General features: G+C 41.2%; 1 protein-coding gene across 4 annotated transcripts in view; it reads left to right on the top strand.

Moving 5' to 3' along the window:
* Positions 1–18,073, top strand: part of l3mbtl3 (L3MBTL histone methyl-lysine binding protein 3) — a 120,280-nt gene that overhangs the window by 100,363 nt on the left and 1,844 nt on the right. For all 4 annotated transcript variants that reach the window (XM_033021254.1, XM_033021250.1, XM_033021252.1 and 1 more), the window contains 3 exons: positions 535–617; positions 6,598–6,761; positions 8,918–8,980. In XM_033021254.1, the coding sequence (XP_032877145.1) occupies positions 535–617; positions 6,598–6,761; positions 8,918–8,980 (310 nt within the window). The remainder of the gene's footprint in view (positions 1–534; positions 618–6,597; positions 6,762–8,917; positions 8,981–18,073) is intronic.

Consider the following 18,073-nt stretch of genomic DNA (forward strand, 5'->3'; position numbering starts at 1 on the left):
TATAGAACAAGGTATGAAGTATAGTAATCTGTATCAAGCAGAAATATAAATTGTAACTTTTTACAACAAATATCCTTAATATAACAAAAATATATTCTCACACTTATGTCAGTAAACATTGTCGGTAATCTTTACCAATATAATTTCTCCCTTTGTCTTTTGTCTTTAACACTGAGGGAGCTCCCCTCCCTTCGAAAAGGCTGGCATCTGTCACTATATGTGTTATGTGGTAGCAGCAGCACTGGCTGTTCTACTACCAAAAATTGGATGCATTACAATTTGTAAGGTGATATCTGGAGATGATTACTTCAAGCAAAACTATAAATGCTTTCCAATATTGTGAATTAAATATTTTTTTAAATAATTTGATGACAGGTGGCTTTAATAAGTATGCACACCAGTTCCAACAACTGAAAATATTTCCCTTTTTTAAATGATTGTAACACAATGACAAATTTCAATTTTCACGTCATAACTGTTTATGGCTTTGCTTGGTTTTAAACAGTGCTCCCTTTACTTTGTCTCATCTTCTAGAGCGGGTAGACCATTGAAGCATCCAAAGTTAAAGGAGGAGGATGACATTGCCAATAAAGTTAACTGTCAAAATGAAAACAAGGGTAAGAGATGTGAACAAGTGTCATCAGATGCAAATCAAAATTAGTTTTTGAACTGTTGAAATGGGTGTGTTAATATTTCTTGGTGTATACGTTTTAAAGAATAATTTGTCTACAAGCAGAATTCATCAAGTTTACGCCGCCATTCAATCATGGCTAATCTATCTTTCCCTCTCAACCCCTGACACCCTTACCAATCAAAAATCTGTCAATCTTCACCATTAACGGCCTCCACAGCCATCTGTGGAAATGAATTCCACCAATTCACCACCCTCTGGATGAAAAAAAATCTCTTTTTTTTTTGTAACAACTTTTTAAAGGTACATTTGTTTATTTTGAGACAATGGCCTCTGGTCCTCTCCACATTCACTCTATCTGGGCCTTTCACCATTTGGTAAGTAGGTTAGTTATGCATCAGAAAAAAAAACAACTGACGATTTGACTGCATATACTTACTATTGTGCAATAGATGGAACACTCTAAAATAATGGAATAATATAATATGATGACCCATATTTGGACACCCAGGGTGAAATTATCTTGTTCAGTTTATTAATAGTGATAAGTTTTATTAATGCTTGCGTGTTAGGAAAATAACCTCGGAATCTGCCTTTAATTCTAATGTAGATGAGTCCTCGCAGAATATCAACAATTTATTGTAAATTAGTCTATTTATACATGGATAGACAAATTAGTCTGTTTATACACATGGATAGCCAAACAACAACTACAGGACTGCTTGGAGTGAGTAGACTGGGCAATGTTAACATAGAAAATAGGTGCAGGAGTAGGCCATTTGGCCCTTCTAGCCTGCACCGCCATTCAATATGATCATGGCTGATCATCCAACTTAGTATCCCGTACCTGCCTTCTCTCCATACTCCCTGATCCCCTTAGCCACAAGGGCCACATCTAACTCCCTCTTAAATATAGCCAATGAACTGGCCTCAACTACCTTCTGTGGCAGAGAATTCCAGAGATTCACCACTCTCTGTGTGAAAAAGTTCAAGGACTCGGCAACAGACCTGAATGAATTTGCCACAATAGTTACAGACTTCATAAGGAAATGTGTGGAGGACTGTGTTCCTACAAAAACCTTCCTAGTGTTTCCTAACCAGATGCCTTGGATGAACCAGGAGATCCGCATTCTTCTGAAGACCAGATCCCGGGCATTCAAGTCTGGTGACGCGGAGGTCTATAAGAAGTCCATACGACCTTGACAAGGCCATCAAAATGGCCGAAAGTGACTTCCCATCAAAGCTGGAGGATGGGGCGGATGATGTTCAGTAACTGTGGCAGGGTTTGAATGCCATCACCTCCTGCAAGGCGAAATCAGGAGGCAGCTCAAGCGACAGCGAAGCATCAGTCCCTGATGAGCTCAATGCGTTCTACGCACGCTTTGATAGGGAGAACATTGATGCGCCTTCCCCATATACCCTGATGATATTACAGTCACAGAGGCCGACGTCAGAAGATCATTCAGGGGGGTGAACCCTCGGAAAGCACCTGGACCTGATGGTATACCCGGTCGAGTTCTCAAAACCTGTGCAGACCAACTGGCTGGAGTTTTTACGGACATTTTTAACCTCTCACTACTGAGGTCTGAGGTTCCCCTGAGGTTAAGAGGGCATCAATAATACCGGTGCCCAAGACAAGTAAGGTGACGTACCTCAATGACTATCGACCAGTTTCACTAACGTCCGTGGTGATGAAATGCTTTGAGAGGTTGGTTATGGCGCATATCAACTCCTACCTCAACAAGAACCTCGAGCCACTACAGTTTGCCTACCATCACAACAGGTCAACAGAGGATGCGATCTCACTGGCTCTCCATTCCGCACTGGACCACTTGGACAATAAAAACACTTACGTCGGGCTGACTACAGCTGACTACAGCTCGGCGTTCAATACCATCATCCCCTCAAAGCTGGTTACCAAGCTCACAGAACTGGGTCTCTGCGCATCGCTCTGCAATTGAATCAGTACAGGAGCACCTCAAGGCTGCGTGCTCAGCCCCCCAGCTCTACTCACTCTACACACATGACTGTGTAGCTGGGCATAGTGCAAACTCCATTGTCAAGTTCACCAACAACACCACCATTGTGGGACAAATTACAAATGGTGATGAGTCAGAGTATAGAAGTGAGATCGACCAATTGACCAAATGGTGCCAGCACAATAACCTGGCTCTCAATATCAGTAAAACCATGGAACCGATTGTAGACTTTGGAAGAGGATGTAGACCCACAATCCTGTTTATATTAATGGGACGATGGTGAAGAGAGTCAAAAACTTCAAATTTCTGGGCGTACATATTTCCGAAGATCTTTCCTGGATCCAGCACACTGATGCAATTATAAGGAAAGCACATCAGCACCTCTACTTCCGGAGAAGATTACGGAGAGTCAGTATGTCAAAGAGGATTCTCTTGAACTTCTACAGGTGCACAGTAGAGAGCATATTGACTGGTTGCATCATTGTCTGGTTCAGCAACTTGAACATCCGGGGGCGGCAAAGACTGCAAAAAGTTGAGAACACTGCCCAGTCCATCACCAACTCTGACCTCCCCACCATCAAAGGGATTTATCGGAGTCACTGCCTTAAAACGGCAGCCAACATCATCAGAGATCCATACCATTTCACCACTGCCATCGGGAAGAAGATACAGGAGGGGGGGGGGGAAGGGGGACAAGAGTAGCCAACCGATACCATAACATGGAGGCCACCAGCTGGTTTATGACCAGCACCCTCCCCTGAAAAGAAAGAACTCCAAGCAGGCCTGACCAGCGTCCCAGCCGGGCAACCACTTTCATCTCCAGCTCCTGCCAGTTTGCCGGCCAAGCATCCTCAGTGGGACTCGGGTACATCCCCAGATAGAGGAGGTGGGTGGTGCTCCACGCATACAATGTCATCTCCTCCGGCAGGGAGCCTACCTGCCACTGACACACTAAAAGTCCAGAACACTTACTCCAGTTAATCCTGGCGGATGATGCAGCCGAGAAAATCTTCTGGCAGTCACGCATCACCAGGATCAGTGAACGTAAGGAGTACATCATCGACATAAGCTGAAAGAACCACCTCCACCCCCGGGCCAGGTAGGGCCAGGCCTGTCAACCGCCTCCGAATAAGACACAGGAACGGCACCCCTGACGAACCCCCCCCCCCCCCCCCCCCCCCAAAATGAATGGGAGCCAACAACACACCATTAACCTTCACAAGACACTCCACTGCAGTTTACAAAAGCCGGACCCAGGCCACAAAATGTCCAAATCCGAACGCTTGCAACGTCCCGAAGAGGTATTCATGCTCTACCCTGTCAAAAGCCTTCTCCTGATTAAGAGACAGAAAAGCAGCTGACTGACCAGTACCCTGAGATAGATGAATCAGGTCCCTAGCCAGGTGGATGTTATCCTGAATGGACCGGCCAGGAACTGTATAGGACTGGTCAGGATGAATCAGTTGAGACAGCACGGAGCCCAGGCGATTTACCATCGCCCGTGCAAAAACTTTGTACTCTGTACATAGGAGAGAGACCGAGCGCCAGTTCTTCAACATGCGGAGTTCGCCCTTCTTGGGCAGCAAGACGACAACTGCCCTACGCCATGAGAGAGGCATCTCCCTGGTCGCCAGGCTCTCCCCCAGAACCATCAAGTAATCACCCCCCAGGATATCCCAGAAGCTCTAACAAATTCTACCGTCAACCCATCCAGCCAGGGGGACTTGCCCCTCCTGAGCTAGTGCAGGGCACGAGTCAACTCCTCTAATGATAAGGGGTCATCAAAAAGATCGGACACCGATCGATCTACAGTCGGTAGACCCTCCCACAGGACCCGCTGAGCCTCCCCGCTGAATCCATCTGCGGAGAACAGGGACCCATAAAAGGACCGGACTAAAGCAATGATCCTCTCTGGATCTGTGACAGCCATCATCCACGACAGCTCTACGAGCTGTTTGCAGGCTCCCCGCCCTTTCTCCAGAGAGAAAAAGAAAGGTGAAGCTCGGTCCAGATCGTGCAGCATCTGGACCCGCGGCCTCACGTAAGCGCCTCGAGACCGCTCAAGTTTGATGTTCCTCAAGGCTTCCTTCTCCTGAAACTCTCCCCATTCACAGGAGTCATCACCAAACCGACCCAGGCGAGACTCTGCGTCCAGTAGCTCCCTCTCGACCGCTGAGTCCCGCCTTCTGGTCGACCCCCACGTGTATTCCTTACAAAAGAGAAGGCTTTCTCCACATCCTACCAATGCCTAAGGGAAGAGAAGCTCCTCTGCCTCTCTCTCCACTTCACCCAAAACCGACTGAATGACTCCCGGAAACGCCGAACCTCCAGCAGCCGGTTATTAAAATGCCAGTACGCGGACCCAACCCGTGTGCGCGCCGGATTAAAGTCCACACGCACCAGACAGTGGTCCAAGCACGGCACCAGCCGCATTGAAGCTGCTGAGACACGGGAGACAAACGCACAGGAGATGTACATGCGATCAATGCGGGAACCACCCCTCTCAGATCTCCGCGAAAAAGCATTGGAATCAGGGTGGAGGTTCCGCCATGCATCAACCAGCTCAAAGGATTCAATCAAACCTCTCAGCTTCTTCGCTACAGCAGGGGCACACTGAGTACCAGAACGGTCTTGTACAATTGAAATCCCCCCCCCCTAGAAGACACACTCTCCTCTATCAATAGTGCTCAACAGAGCATACCTCCTGAAGTAGGCAGGCCTGCATCGTGCCGGTGCTGTTACTGTAACTGTACACGTTAATAAAATGTAATGGCATGCCATCCAGGCTCACGGCCAGATAGAGCAAACGATATGGCACAACTTCCGGCACCTTCAGGATCTCTGGCTGAAAAGTCGGGGCCAACAGAAAAGTCACCCCACTCGAATTTGAGCTGAGGTGGCTCATGTAGATCTCCCTCTTCCCACTCCTGTCACCAGGTGGGTTCATCACTGACAACAGTATGCGTCTCCTGCAGAAAACTTACTGCACATTTCCCCTCTCTGAGGACTGATAGATGCTGAAATCTACGAAAGCTTGCTCTACTACCATTTAAATTTAGTGTGGCTACTATGTATGTGCAAACACACTAGATTGTGATCCTCACACTCCTCGTGGACTCGGATACTTTCTCCCTGAGGAACTTCAAAAAGTCCCCAAACTGACACTTCTCAGACACTGGCAGATCACTATCATTGCTGTCAAGGATAATCTCGAGAGTCTTAATAAATCCCGACAGATCTGACCACCGCCTCCGCACCGCTTCAATTTTAGTCCTGGCACTCCTGCTTGTTGTTAGAAAGTCCCGAATTTCACAGATGACGACTGTTTGAGACACAGCCCTGGACTTTGGGCACTCTGCCAACCCACACACACCTGGAGCGGCAGGCATCCTCCTCTGCACAACGTCATAGTCAGAGTTCGAAGGACTACAGCTCACTGAAAACTCACTCACCCCACTGCACAAGCCGGCACCATCACTCTCCCCCTCCTCCGGCATGACACCACCCCCAGGATCAATGCCGAGGGATGGTCCCGATACCCCTGACAGCAACAAGCTGTCTGGTGAAAGGCCAGGCTCCTGCACTCTCCCATCGCCCCCCACGTCTGGGCCTGGGGAAGATCCCATGAGCAACTTCAGGTAACAATCTCTAATGAGAAATTTTAGCAAATGCCTTCTGGAATTCCTTCCAAGTGACTTTCAGATGCATTCCCCCTTCAAGTAATCTCTTTAATAAAAATCAGTAAGGCTTGTCGAGCATAAACTAAGTGTGTTTAAGAACAAAGTTATATTAGGTATTTAAGTATGACTATATAAAGTTGAGTTGTTTCCAAATTTACATTTTGTGGTTAAAATATAAATGGACTTTAATTTTGTGAGAGATCATTGTTTCTACTTTATTTTGAAATGCATAATTAAGGAAATTGCTCATCTAATATTTGCTGGTATTTTTAAAGTGAATCTGTAACATAAAATGTACTCTCTACAGAAAATGATGATTTCAGCCTGCAGCAAGCATTGCACCAGTCAGTGTTTATGTCCTCCGCGTGCCCAGTGCCCAGTCCACCTCTCTGCTGGGAACAACACAGCAAACTATTACCTGGAGTTGCTGGCATCACTGCCAGAAAAGTAGCAAAGTGGACAATTGATGAGGTAAATCGGTAGTAACTTTTTTAATTACATTATAGTATGTTATTTTCATGTTAAATGTATTGCAGCAAATAAATTCCATTGATGATTCAGTTACTTCCACTGTGATTTGTGAATTGTAATTTTTATTACATTTATAAGTCCCCGTTTTAGCACTAAGCAAGGTTATCAGGTTTGAACGACGGGAGAGGTATGCCTTGAAGGGAACATTAATAACAAGCTTCGAATGTATCCTTATTTAATTCAACCTAATTTGCCAACACGGCACAACAATTAAAAAAAATCAGTAAAAGGACTATAACCTCAATATTATCGCAGAATTGAAGGCAGAACATTAATATTACCAGTAGGAACCATCCAAACCATTAAAATTGCAAAGCATTTTAATGAGATTTTCTGACTTCAGATACCATGCACTAATGATGGCCTCTCAAATGGCATGGTAACATGCGCGCAATCCTAGTATGTGCATCTAATTCCCAGTTTCCTGCAGCATTAATGAAAATTTCCAAAGAGGTGTGTTGCGAGAAAAGACTGAAAACAAGATGTTGATTTTTTTTTTTAAGTGTCTTTCGTTGGCTAGCAAGACAAGAAATGCCCCACATGGAGTAATGTGTGCAGTTCTGGTTGTCCAAGTATAGGAAGGAAGTCATTAAGTTGAATTAAATGAATTAAGATTCATCAAGACGATACCTGGACTCGCAGGCTTGAGTTATAGCGAGAGGTTGGTTAGGCTGTGTTTTTTTTTTTCTGTGGAGGGGCTCAGGGGTGGCCTTATTGAGGTACACAAGACCATGAGGGACATGAATAAAGTGAACACTCAGTCTTTTCCCCAAGGTAGAGGATTCTAAAAGAGGACAAGGGCAAAAGGTGAAAAGGGAGATATTTAAGAGGGACTAGGGACAGCCTTTTCACTTGGAGCGAAGACTATATCGGGAATGAGCTGGCAGAGAAAGTGGATACAATTATGACTTTTAAAAGAAAGTTGGCTAGTTATATGAATAGGAAGGATTGAGGACTATGGGCCTGCTGCAGGCAGATGTATGTCAAACATATGCTCAGTATGTCAAATTGGATAAAGTGGACTGAAAGGGCTTTTCAGTGCTGTATAACTCTGACCCCTCGCCCATTCTGAGACCTTGGGTCTCTCTTGCCTTAGAACAGCCCACCTCCATTATCCACAATTTTCCACAAACAATTCAAAATATATACACGATAAATTGCACCTTAGTAAACTAATGTAAAGAACAAAGTTTTCAAAATATTTTAATGCACAATCCAATTTCCAAATAGGGAGATTTCACAACAAAATATACACATTAATGTTCAAAACTTATTATAGGTGCGAATTTTCCTGCAAGGCTAAAACGAGTGAAGATGGGACCTAATTTCTAGGCAGCTGCCATTTCGTACATTTGATTTTGAGTTAAGAAACTCTTTGGCCCATGTTAGCTCTCAGATTAATAGTGATGCAGTCAGTTATTTATTATCAAATGGTACAGCAACCTTGGATATGGGTCAGATGCCTGATCAATGGATGGTAGTCAATTGTTGCTCTGAATGCAATGGTCAGCCATCAATTCCATGGAAACAAATCACACTTTCTCCCTCAGTTGCAGAGTATTGACTGAAATAAATCTGTTGTGATTGCAGTGTAGAAATTAACTTGTCGAGTTAAGTAATTTAGCGGAGTCAACGGGAACATCAATAATAATAAAGGTACATGGAATGATCATGAAGATGGGAATATATGTTGAATGTAAAACAGATTGTGTGAATTCAGTTGAAATTAGCTATAAAAAGTGATGAAAAAAGTGACAGTGCTAAAAGAGCAAGAGAGGAAAGGGATTTTTTTTTCTTAACTACAGAAACTAGATTTTTAAATTCTAAAACGTCTAAAACAAATTGAACACGAGGAAGGCCACACTTTTTAGTGACAGATGAGTTGATTAGCAGTAATCAACAATAAGGCTAATGATGCTTCTGTCTTCAGCCTGTGAATCATTACTAGGGACCTGATGCACAATCAGCAGGGAGAGGAGCTTTACTGTTAAATGTTAATGGTAAATATTGATTATTCTAAATATGTCAATGGTTACTGTTCTGTGTGTGCTGTTTGTTATATAATGATTTATTATTGTGTCTGGTAATATTTGTAGGTATCTGAATTTATACTGAGTTTGCCAGGTTGTGAAGAACAAGCCAAAGCTTTTAAGCATGAGGTAAGATTAAGATAATAATAGATGGTAAATGTTAATTAAATGCCTCAAAGAAAGTATATATAAAAATGGATATCTACTACCCCTTTTTGTGCAGAAAAGAATGCCACAATAATCAGACTGAATTAGGCAACGTATCATTATTTTCAGTTCATTCTGTAATTCTAGATGGTCACAAAAAGCTGGATTAATTCAGCAGGACAGGCAGCATCTCCGGAGAGAAGGAATGGGTGACGTTTTGTCTCTACCCAAAACATCATCCATTCCTTCTCTCCAGAGTTACTCCAGCATTTTGTGTCTATCTGCAATTCCTTCCTACACATTCTGTAATTCTGATCTGTATCCACCAAATATCTAGTTAGCAGGCAATATGTGTGAACGGGACTAAAATCATCATAATTTATGCTTTTTCTTGTGCTTCGTAAGGCTAGTGCTGTACGACAATGTGCAACGGAGTGAATCATTGTATTTGAAATATCTTGAATATTTATCATGCAAACTCTTGAAAATATTGAAGAACAAAGATTATTCATTATGTCTCTGCCTACATTCTATCTTTGCCCGGCCCCCCTCCCCTGACATCAGTCTGAATAAGGGTCTTGACCCGAAACGTCACTCATTCCTTCTCTCCAGAGATGCTGACTCACCCGCTGAGTTACTCCAGCATTTTGTGTCTACCTTCGATTTAAACCAGCATCTGAAGTTCTTTCTTACACATTATTCATTATGTAATTGGGAGGAACATGTTCATTTATATAAAATATTAAAATAAGCTCTAAACTCAAAATGAAAGCATAGGTCATTTAATCTAATTCATTTTTAAGGTGACAGACCATTTGTTACATGAAAGTAGTAAAAAGTGATTTAGAAAGTCTTTTCTAAATTACCATATAATTTTGTATACTTAATTATTGAATAACAACAAATGTCATAGCTTCATTTTTAGATGCATTAATTCTTTTGAAACGTGTCTGATTTGATTGAGGACTTTTGTTGCTGCTTCTGATTAAAATTTGATGATTTCTTATAACAATGAGACAAAATGTATTCCTCCATCAAGATCATGCCATCTCATTGGGTCTTTTTCTAGTATGAAACAGAATCATTGTGGGAATGATAATGTAGCATCTCTGACCTTCCTCCAAGTTTTGGATTGTCACAAATTCTTTCTTTGACATCTCTTGTTTATTTTATGAGCAGATCATAAAATAGTCATGCATGTGGTGTGATTTCTGTTACATATTATTTTCTGTTGATGGTATTCTCTTTGTCTTAAAAATAGCACGCCAACATGTTTAAACATTTAGCAAACCTCTTAGAGTTATTCACAGTAGATTAGAGGAAACACTGTTATAACAAAAGGAGTGCCATGTAGATTAAAACATTGGGGCTGATAAATTCTAGTGAGAGTGCATAATGCTAACAATCAGTCTAAAGAAGGGTCTCAACCCGAAACATCACTTATCTATGTTCTCCAGAGATGTTGCCTTAACTAATGAGTTAGTCCAGCAGGCCATTCTTTGGAAAGTGATGGCATCACATAAAGTAATACATTAAACAATTATTGTAAGAGATTAATCTTATTCATTGCTATTTTTCTATCTACAAAACTATAATGAATGTCTGCTAAAGATATGAACATTCTAGCTTTTTTAAATTCACAGTTTGTAAAATAAAACTGAGTTATGAAAAAAATGCTTCCGTGTGAGGTCTCACGCGTGCCCAGACATATTTGACCTCTGACCCTAAACAAACATTGTCGGCATAATATAAAAATTTCACTTGATAAACATCGGGGGGAAAAATGAAACACATATACAGTACAGTGACTAAGAATGTGGGGGGGGGGGGGCGGCAGCAATTTGTGTCCAATCTGTGTAACTATCAGCAGTGCAGTCTGCCAGCGCACAATTTGCTCCTGGTCAAGAAAGCAATGGTATTTAAGAACTTAAAACAGGACCCTAGGTTGGCCAAGGATCTTGATTTAGCCTCTCAGGCCTACTCTATCTTTCATTACAATCACCATTGATACTATATTTCATGTCCATTTTCCCTGCCCACTCCACATATTCCTTTCCTTGGGTCCCAAAACATTGAATAATGATGAATAAACTTAATCTGAGCAGTTGAAGATTTACAATCTTTGTATGAAGATTTTTTTTTTCTCACTTCAACTCCCTTATCTTCAACCCATACCACTTGATAAGTCGCTTCAATGCACTATGAAATTTGACCCTAATCCAGTATAGTATTTCCAAGATCTGAAACTCTTTCGCTATCAGTCCCGAGCATGCCCACTTATAGTTTTAATGGAGGCGGGTTAAGATTTGGTAGACTAAACTACTCTACAGTGATGGGCCAGGTGATTTAACAACAGTAATGAGTGCTAGACTTACATATTTAATAATGAGGTTGGAGAGCCCCACTGAGATCTGAAGGAACAATGCCACTTTGCCTCAGGAGGTGTTGGAGTGGTAGTTTTAAGTACCATAACCCCTCCCCAGGGTCCAGAGCAATTAAATTACATCAGTGGAACTGGAAAGAGAAATATGACCCTACTCTAACCCCCCCCCCCCCCCCAATTTCTGTCAACCAACCCCTCTTCCCCACATTCATACACACCACCCGCCACCTATAGAATCTCTGGACACTTGTGGACAATTCTAACTTGCCATGCTGCTATCCTGCCCAATGAGCTCCAACTTCTGAATCTGGCTGTTGACAAAGCTCAAAGTTGTTCAAGTGAAGCATTGCCAACGTGTGCATAGGCACCTCGAAGTTCCTGGAACTCTGTGTGTCTCAATTGCTACCTTAGGCTTCATCTCTGTAAATATCATGACCCACTTGCTAGTTCCCTGTTTTTTTTCAAATGAATGAACGTCTCTGAATGACAACCTGTTTTTTCACCACTTGGGTGTGATGCTAATCAGTGAACATAATAGAAAAACAGGGCAGAAATAAATAAGGCATAAACAAACGAGTCAAGATTAAATTTAATTCTAAATTTTATTAGGATGAGACTAATGGAGCTCCATCTTTGTTGATAACATAGTCTGTGGGATCCTCTAAGATCTGAAGTGTGTGCTTACAGAAGGTGTAATCGTTCAATGTGCAATTTTCCATGGAGTCAATGCCGCTGTCCTGTGACTTCAGCTCCACTTTCTGACAGATTACATCTGACAATCATCTGCATGATCTATGTGTTATTTTAGAATGCCCTGTCCATAGTGTAGCAATTTGATCTTTCCAGAACATGTATTTGAAACCAAATCCAAATAATACAACAAATATTAATTTCATAAATTTCCAAGCAAGGAAAAAAAATATTTTTAATGTTAATTTAAAAAATAAACATGAAATCCCAAATTAAATTATCAATAATCTTAAATGTTCAACATTGTGTAAGACCTAAAATGGTTAAATATGGTACAGTGGTGATAAATCACCCAATGATTTAGCTTGTAGTGGCCAGGGTAAACTCGGGCCATGCCCGAGTCTTCAAGTGAAGGTCAATAAAGATCAAACATTTAAAGAACAAATGATCCTTGTCTATAATTCATAAGTAAATATTGTAATTATCAACATGTATAGATAGCTAATAATTAACTTTGTTCTAAGTGATCTATTCCAGATAATGTGCTATTGTCTTGTCAAATATTGTGACATCGAACTTCTCTTCTGTGTAATTAGTTTCATTCAACACTGTGCATATCTATGCCATTAGGGAATAGGCAGTTTGCTAATTGCATAAATTCACTACTCCATCAAAATTAACCTTCTATATGACCAGAGATACACAGTCTGATTCATGCTTGAGGCGTGAAATGTTAAATATAAAATTGTGCAATGCGTTTAAAACTGGTTCTGGAAAAAAAAGGCAAACTGCATTCCATCTGAGGAAGTGTAGGTCAATGCATTTGGTAAGGTCAAACAAGGCAGAGGAACAAAATAGTAGGTTGCTGAGAGATCAAGAAATAGAGGGATTTTGCTGCACATATCCACAAATCCCTGAAAATAATGTTTATTAGGTGAGACAATGACCAATAGTAGCCTGCATTAAATAGTAATTAGATTACAGATTTAGGGTGGCATGGTGGCATAACAGTAGAGCTACTTACTGCCTTACACTGCCAGAGATCTGGATTCTATCCTGACCATGGGCGCTGTCTGTATGGAGTTTGTACTTTCTCCCCGTGACCTGTGTGGGTTTTCTCGGAAATCTTCAGTTTTGTCACAAACTCCAAAGATACACAAGTTTGTAGGTTAATTGGCCTGGTATAAATGTAAAATTCTCCCTAGTGTGTGAAGGGTAGTGTTAATGTGCGGGGATCACTGGTTGGTGCGGACTTGGTGGGCCAAAGGGCCTGTTTCCGAGCTGCATCTCTATACTAAACTAAGTTTGAAATGCTGTGTGCAATTTTGGTTACCACACCACAGGAAACAATTACCAGCCTGACGGTGCAGAGGAAATATACAAAATAGTTTTTAGAGCTGGAAAGTTAATGTTACAAAAAGAGACCATAGGATATGAGGGAAAAATGATATTGTAATCATGTATAGTCTTTTCTTTGATGGGATAGCATGCAAACAAAATCTTTTGGCTGTACACTGATAAACTAAACTAAAAGTAAAAAATGAAAGGAGATTTAATTGGTCCCTTTAATTCTGAGAGGTCTAGACCAAAGATTATGGTTTCCCTTTTTATTTTTTTATTTTTTTAAAGGAGCACCTTATTTATTATAAACAAAGATAATAATAGTCTAACAATGAAGGCTAAGAGAATAAGATAAACTGCAAAATCCTATGACTGACGTGGATTAAACTGTGAGAGGCAGAACGGAGATCGGGGACTTATTCCTAAAATGGCGGAAGTGACGTTCCGTGACGTTCTGATCCGTACTACACGTCAGCCCATTGGATTTCGTAGGAGTGGTCTATCTTGCTCCTCTATAATCTTTGGTCTAGACAGACTGAACTGGAAGCCATTTCCCTTGGTAACAATGTTAAAGCTGGGGGAAGTAGATACAAATTAATTGGTTTGTGGAGAATTGAGAACTTTTTTTTTGCACAAAGACTAATAAGCGGATGGGGATTTGGAATTTATCATTTGAAAAACTGATGAAGGCCAAAAGCCCCAACATGTCTTCATAGCTACCATTTTGATAACTACAGATGGTGGGAACTCCCAAACAATTCACTTTGTATAATGTGTTCAAGAGCTTTGCGATACTGCCTAGTATCTGATTGTAGTCAAATGTAACCCAGGTATTCATAAAAGTATCTACTTCTGATCTTAACTGTGCTGTGACTTTAATTGATGCTTTTATATCAAGGGGGCTGAAATTCATTTTAGTGAGGCCAGTGAATATGAATCAGTAACGTGCACTAATTCTTGCAGTTCTGTAAGATGGAAGCACGTTTTCCCAATTTATGGCACTGCCAGAAGTTTCATCTTCTTACACATTAAAACTCTGAAGGTCAAAAAAAGTATTTCCACAAGTGACATTGTTTGGATTTTCTCAAACTAAGTTTAATATTGATTTCAAGTACCTATTCTTTAATTTTTTGATGCAGATTTAGGGAAATTAGATCCTAATGATTAAATATTCTGAATGATATAAACTATCATCACAGTAGGTTTCGATTTATTATTGTCACGTGTTCCTAGGTACAGTGAAAAGCTTAGTTTTTCCATGCTATCCACACATCACATACTAGACATAAACACGTAGGAATGGACTGTTTGGATGCCTGATAAGAGGGGAAGAAGCTGAACCTGAGTCTGGTGGTTCATACCTTCAGGATTCTCTACCTTCTGCCAGATGGGAGTAGGATACAAGGAGGAATGACTGGGATGGGATGTCTTTGATTATGCGGCTGCTTTTCTGAGGTAGTGTGCAGTGTACATAGTGCCAAGGGTGGAAAGTTTGATCTGTGTGATGGACTGGGCTACATGGCTGAACATCTGGACGATAGTTATTAAGGCACACTACCTTACTTTGGTGTCAGGATGACAGTGGTCATCTTGAAACAGGTGGGGACGTCAGAATAGAGTAGTGAGTGGTTAATGACATCTATAAATACTTCTGTCAGCTGCTCCACATAGGTCCTGAGGACGCGGCCAAGGACTTCGTCCGAACCGATTGCTTTTCGCAGATTCACTCTCAGGAAAGCCGATCTCGCATCTGTCACTAACTGTTGATGCAGGAGCACCCGAACTGACAGCACAGGTGCTGTGCCTCTAAACCACGTCCTCCTGTTTAAAGCGGGTGTAGAATGCATTCAGTTGCAACGGGCTACCAGCCTTTGCTATGTAGCCCGTTTAAAGTGCAACCCTTGCTGCAGTCTACAGGTGTGCGTGTTATTGTCTTGGGCCTCTAGCTTGGTCCAGAAATCCCTCTTGGCATCCTTAATGACTCTGATTTCTTGTACCACACAGGATCGTTAGACTTGTATGCTGCAGACTTTGACGTGGAAGTGGACCTTGTGGTTCATCCATGATTTCAGTTAAGGAACACATCATTTTCTTTGGTGCACAGTCCTCTACACGCTTGCTGATGAAGTCTGTGACAGCAGTAGAATATTTACCTAGGTTAACTGCAGTTTTCTTGAACACTTACCAATCCACCACCAACTCAAAGCTTTTGCAAAGAGTGCCATCTGTTTCTTCCGATCAGCACTTGGGGAAGGATATTCTTGCTATTGAGGGAGCGCAGCGTAGGTTCACGAGGTTAACTCCCGGGATGGTGGGTCTGTCGTATGTTGATAGATTGGAGCAGCTGGGCTTGTATACTCTGGAATTTAGAAGGATGAGAGGACATCTTATTGAAACATATAAGATTATTAAGGGTCTGGACATGCTAGAGGCAGGAAACATGTTCCCAATGTTGGGGGAGTCCAGAACCAGGGGCCATAGTTTAAGAATAAGTGGTAAGCCAACGGAGATGAGGAAACACTTTTTCACACAGAGTTGAGTGTGTCGAATTCTCTGCCTCAGAGGGTGGTGGAGGCTGGTTCTCTGTGAATGGTTCTATGGACATAACAAAAAAGTTGTGATCGTGAACAGTCAAAAGCCCATAACTTTCTTAAAAATTAAGAGAACTGAATGAAATTTTCAGTTATCATAGATTGAAGCATTCTGAAACAAATATAAAATAATCTTACTTGGATGACCTGAAATTAAAGCATATAATTAGTTAGTTACCTAATTGTAGCTAATTTCAGACTTCAATTACTAGATCTAAACATCTATCCATTTCTTAATAAATGATTAACATTTTTAAATAGCCTAAATGTCCAAATAATATTCACAAATAATTCACAATAAAACATGATTTTAAAATCTCATTTACATTAATTTATAGGCCAAATGGAAGGAATTCAGTGTTCAATTGCTGTAAATAAATGTCCATTTAAATCAGCTTTCGAGTGGGTCCCTGTGGAACGCGCTGGTTTAGAACGTTCACATTGCGGTAGATTTGTGCCCCAAATGCCCAGAAAAATACTGCGGGATATAATGGACCCAAATTGAGCTACTCGCAATATTAAACTTTGTATAAAGGGATCTTTAGAAGCCCTTTTTAATGTAAAAATATACAACCTACCTTCAGCTGTCTGCTTTATGAGACCCTGCGGTTGCTGGTGTTCGCGGGTTCAGAGATTGATTTTTAAACTACTATAACTATTATTCAAGGCCTTTAAACCTAATAATAGCTTTTGCGACGGGGTCTTCCAGCGATTTTTCGTTAATAATTAACTAGGCTGAACATCTTCGATTTGAACAGCCTAGAGAAAATCGCGTTTTAAACCCGCCCCCTCTAAACGGCGCCAAAATCGCGCACACTCGCAGCGGCAGATTTTCAAAGACGCTTCAGGTAGGCTTTGCAACATACCTACATCATGCATCCAGTTTGTGAAACAATACAGTGGATGTAAAAGTCCTTTTGATTTGAATCTTTTGTCCAACAGGGTTGTCTGTTCAGTTCAAACTAAAGTGTTGATATATAAGCACTCTCAGCATTCATCCATTTCACTGGTCGTTTTTGTTTTCTCAATGGTGTTATCAAATGTGGCAATAGAAAATGGCACAGATACCAGCTTGTGTCCTGATCTTGATTCTGGAAGTATGGAGAAATGGTTGTCAGAGGATGAATAAGTCATGACATTCCCCATGCATGTTGAGCAGTGATGTGCAAACAATCCATGCCTGTTATTGCGCAGTAATTGGACATTAGGGAATGGATTTTCTTTTTTGTTGACTAAATGGTATGTGCTGATAGACTTGTTGGGCCAGGCAAATGCAGTCTATTGTCTTAAGCACTCATGGAAATCCAGTGAACAGATTTAAAAATTAATAACTAGCAGGCTTGTTTGTTTTGCTCCAGTAGAAATGTCAAATCTGAGCATCCCCTGTGGTCAGGGAACATATAACTTGCCTTGTGCAAGAAAGGACAGCAAAATGACAGGTCTTGCAACAGTCGCTTTTTGCTGAGGTCAGAAAATGAGCGCAGTAATGACTGAGTAAATGATGCCTTGTCTTTAATAGTTTGCACATGTCCCTACAGAATAGAGCACAGCTCTCCCTGCAGTTTTGTCGTGAACCAGAGCTTCCAAATGATTTTCAAGAAATGCCTGAAGGGGAACTGGATCATCTGTTGTACTGTATAAACCTGATTTTGCTGTTGTGCCTCTTCCTCTCAGATATCATGGATATGAATATACACTGGGAAACATGTACCAAAGTCTTGGAGTAATTTTCAAGAATTTTTTCAAAAGAAAACAGACCTGAGGAATAATGCTTGGGAATGCAAATGTAAAATTCAAAAAGTCTAGTCACAATGAATTTATGATTGCCTATAATTGCATTAGTAAATATCAATTACCTTTTAGTAATTCTCATTCTGGAATTATGGCCTTTTATCTAGTGGATCTTTAGGGGATGAGCTAAATATTTTAGCTACATTTAATTTCCTCAAAGAAAAAGAACAGAAGCATGTCAGGTTAATGGATTAACTCTGATAAACATCATAATGGATATGTCTGTTTTGAATAGATTGTTAAATAAAAATTTGTGCATGATTTGCAAATATGTAACTT

This window comes from Amblyraja radiata, chromosome 5 (assembly GCF_010909765.2).
Source record: "Amblyraja radiata isolate CabotCenter1 chromosome 5, sAmbRad1.1.pri, whole genome shotgun sequence".
NCBI classification, from domain to species: Eukaryota; Metazoa; Chordata; class Chondrichthyes; order Rajiformes; family Rajidae; genus Amblyraja; species Amblyraja radiata.